At 53.2% G+C, this 3,899-nt stretch overlaps 1 protein-coding gene across 1 annotated transcript in view; it reads right to left on the reverse strand.

Annotated features, from left to right (window-relative positions):
• Window positions 1-916: 916 nt before the first annotated feature.
• Window positions 917-3,899, reverse strand: part of MMP11 (matrix metallopeptidase 11 (stromelysin 3)) — an 8,870-nt gene continuing 5,887 nt past the window's right edge. The window contains exons 5-7 of the mRNA XM_009582899.1: window positions 3,617-3,827; window positions 1,976-2,233; window positions 917-1,050 (exon numbers count right to left, since the gene is read on the reverse strand). Coding sequence (XP_009581194.1) covers window positions 917-1,050; window positions 1,976-2,233; window positions 3,617-3,827 — 603 coding nt within the window. The remainder of the gene's footprint in view (window positions 1,051-1,975; window positions 2,234-3,616; window positions 3,828-3,899) is intronic.

Below are 3,899 nucleotides of genomic sequence, written 5' to 3' on the forward strand. Positions count from 1 at the left end.
CGGGGAACGGCGAGGGGCACGGGTGGGTGGAAAGGGAAGAAACCGACCGCAGCCCCTTTGGCTTTTTTGGCATAAGGTTATGTAGCAACGAGGGGCGTGCAAACAGCTGGAGTGGGGCTGTACGGTGTCCGCCCCCCGCCTGGTGTCCAGGCGGGCTGGAAACAGTGGTACGAGACGGATCAGTGCAGTCATGAGCAACCCAGCATGGGGACCTAACTCAGTACGAGCACAGGGAGCGACGGGGCAGTGTCCAGCACTGGCACCCAGCACCGTGGAAGGAAGGGGGCCCCTTGTCTATATACAAATCAGTATAAAATCCTAACGCATACTAGTGATACAACGTAAAACCGGGAGTAGGGCCGCGGCAGGGTCCTGGCAGTCACCACTGCAGCCCTGGTGAAGTGACCCTGGCAGCAGCCGCACATCTGCATTCCTCCGCAGGCAGTCAGTGTCCTTCAAAGCCCCTGGCTAAGGCTGAGGGAGGTGTCTCAGTGGAAGCCCTACTCGCACGCCAATGTCTGGAGGAGCAAAGGGCCATTGTTGTGAGCTATGTAAACATAGGAAATGCCATCGGATCAGTTCTACAGGATGGGGTCCAGGTTAATTAGGAGAGTGTGATCCCGCTCCAGGCTGGCTTGATGGCTTTTGGGATGCTACTGCTGGAAGAGTGTGGCCACTTTAAGGGTTTAGTGGCTGCTCTTGCCTGCAAGGAATGTGGCAGATGCTTTTATATTGATAGCAACTGAAGCTGGGGCTGCTGGAACTGGAGAGGAGCAAACTTAGTCACTTGTGACTGACACGTGTTGTGTCAGATGCTGAGCCCGGAAGGAAGCCAGGAATGGCAGCGGGAACCCTCTGTGTGGCTGCTGGAGGTAAGGGTGATGAAAGGGGAGCATGGAGGACACAAGCACCCCCCTCATCTGAAGGAGTTGGAGGAAGGTGTGCAGCTGAAGAAGTCCTGGCTGATCTGGCGTGGGTAGCCCTCCAGCACTTTCACCTGGACTGGATCGAACTTCCAGTAATCTCGCCCTCTCAGGAAATAGGCAAAACCTGTGGGTGAGAGAGGAAGGGTTAGGAGAGACAGGGTTTGCGCAGCTCTGAGCACTTTGTCTAGCTAACACGCTGCAGCATGTGCAGTATGAAAAGAGAGCCTGGAAGAGGCAGGAGATGCTGATGATAGATTCATTTCACTTGAACCCAGGCTTGTGGCTTACACCGTTCTTTCACACTGTTTCAGTTTTGATGGGAGAGTAAACAGGATGGATTTTATTTTATATTCCTGGTGGTTTAAAATATGTTGTACCCATGTAGTCACTCGGCCCTGAGAGGGCAGAGGACATCTAGGACCTGAACAGGGCCTATGACAGGGAGCTTGTGAAGACCTGCTGCAGAGCATCTGTTACTGCGGGGAAGCTGCCCTGAGATTTAGGCTCTGGAAGCAGTGGGGAGCCGTTCCACTGCATCCTTTGGGAGGAAAGAGGCAGTCACGGCACCTGTCATGCCAAGCACCCTGGCTATCCCCAGTGTTTCTGTGGCACTGCCATGCTGTCTTCAGCATGGGGCACATCTCGGAGGACCGGGCAATACAGAAAGCAGCCTGTTCATTCAGGACAGCTGCCTAGGCTGAGGCATGGGCAGCGTTTCTGCTGTCTTCTCATCACTTTCTTTGTTGGGAGCAGAAACAGCTGGGTAGGACTCTGTGACCATTTCTTGGTCAGAAGTTTGAATTCTCTGTCAGACACTTAACTGTTGATTGTTGCAATTACTAATGATAAAACTTCACTTTTATGGGAGAAGCCTCAGTTCCCTACCCACGGAGTAAGCTGCCCCTCTCTCTCTACACTCTATGGCATGTGCTATGGCTGGGAAGTGCCCACTGCTACCAAATGTCTAAATCTGCCCAGTTCTTCTAGCTGGGCAGTGGCATCAGCCTGAGCGCCCACCCCCAAGCAGGCCATGTCCTTGCTGTACTGACCAAACTCATCCTGAAAAGCCGCGTCGATCTCCTGAGGGACACCGCGCCAGTCGGCCATGGTCCGGGGATAGATGTTGTCCACCTGGCGGGTGTGAGGGTTGAAGCGCCAGTAGTTGCCTCCACTGAAGATGTAGATCTTGTTCTTCTCAGCCCCCCACACCAGAGCTGCCTGCACAGGGGATGCAGGGAGGCCCAGCTCTACAATTGGGGTGGGACCAGATACCCGTCTCTCGCCATCGTAAATCCAGTACTGAGAATCTGGCGAGGAGACAGAAAAGGGAGACAAGGGTTCAGAAGCTCTTTGGTGTCTGATAATTCGGCAGTCAACTGTGCAACTGGAGCTGGTGCCTTGGCAGAGCTCCCAGGGAAAGCTGTGCCTGAGAGGCAAGAACCGCACCAGTGTCATGGACCAGTGTCACTGACCGATGCCCAAAGTGCCAGCAGTACGAGGAGTTGACTTCCCACCTCAGTCCAACCTGGAGGGTGTCAGTAGTGGGATGAGGACCGTTTTAGCAGCTGTCTTTCTCTATTTGTGGAAGTTAGAATAAAAGACATGGCTGGAGGGACCAGCCTCTACCCTGCAAACTCAGTGCTTAGAGGAGAACGTATGTGGGCATGCAGAGGCATAAAGGGGGCATGCGGCTGTAAAGGAGCAAGCTACAGAAACCAGGAAGAAGTTGCCAAGCTGCAATAGAGACTGGAAACATATTTCCAGATTAGATTAAAATGGGAATCTCTGTAATTAGCCTATGGCATGTAATACTTTCCCTTATCTCATTTTAACTCATGGTAGGAGCCTGCCAATTTTAGCACTGCAAGTCCTTGTGTGCAGGTCAGGTGCTAAGTAATCTGTTTATGCAGGAACACTGCCTGCAGAGCCGCGTGGTGTGCTTTCTGGTACTTGGTTTCATGGTGTGCAGACGGGGCATACACACCCAGGGCAGTGGGGATGCAGATCATTCTCCATCCCCACTATTAAATTTACACTTGGAAGAAGAATTAAAAAAAACAGTGGAGCTGAAACAGGGGTTGTTGCTGGTCTTGAACTCCAGAGATGGCCAGGAGGAGGTCTGGCCCCCCGTGGGTGATTGGTTTTTAATCCCCGTGGTGGCAGGAGGTTGTCTGGCTCTGCCGGCAGGCTCCCTTTAGGCTCATTCAGTCTGGGGGTACTACAGAAGCTCCGCATCCGGGTCTCTGAGGAGCAGAGAAGATGCTGTCCAACCCCTGAGCAGGGCCTCGAAGGCACAGGCTTAGGAGTTTCACAACCTGTGAAAGTGTCTGGGGCTCTCTTCTGCCACAGTGCTTCCCAGGACAGCTGAGGGGATGGAGCAAGTGTTTTCTTCCTCCTCCTCTGCCAGCATCACTGCCAGGGCAGAGGCTCAAAACAAACGTTTGTGTTCCAGAGGAGGAGAATGGGATATCTTGGCTGTGTCTAAAATAAAAGTGACCCCTCCTTCTCTCTTCCCCCCTCAATATCTGCTAAAAAGTTTAAACTAAATAGAGAAGGAAATAAATAACAAGGATCAGTGGATTGCTGAGGATGCCCAGAAGGTTTATCCTCCCAGGAACTTGTTGGGTCCTGAATACCCCTCAGTAAAGGAGATGCATTTCCAAGCCGTCTGATCCCAGTCCAGCTCTTACCTTGGAAAAACCAGATATTGCCCAGAGGGTCCTCGAAGGTGGCATCAACAGAGCTGGGGATCCCCTGCCAGTGGCGGGAGGCCAGAGCTGGAGGTGGGTAGCCATCCTGTAGTTTTCCAGCTCGGAGCCGCCACACATAGCGAGACTTGAAGAAGAACAGCTCCCCTCGAATGGTGGACGCAGCATCGAAAGCTGTGTCGCAGGCATCGGGCTGCAGAGACTGCCAAAGCACAGCCGGTCAGGTGCTTGGACTCACAGGAGTCCCCCTCGCCCAGGTTGGGTT

The sequence above is a fragment of the Fulmarus glacialis genome, unplaced genomic scaffold, assembly GCF_000690835.1.
Source record: "Fulmarus glacialis isolate BGI_N327 unplaced genomic scaffold, ASM69083v1 scaffold25188, whole genome shotgun sequence".
Classification (NCBI taxonomy): Eukaryota; Metazoa; Chordata; class Aves; order Procellariiformes; family Procellariidae; genus Fulmarus; species Fulmarus glacialis.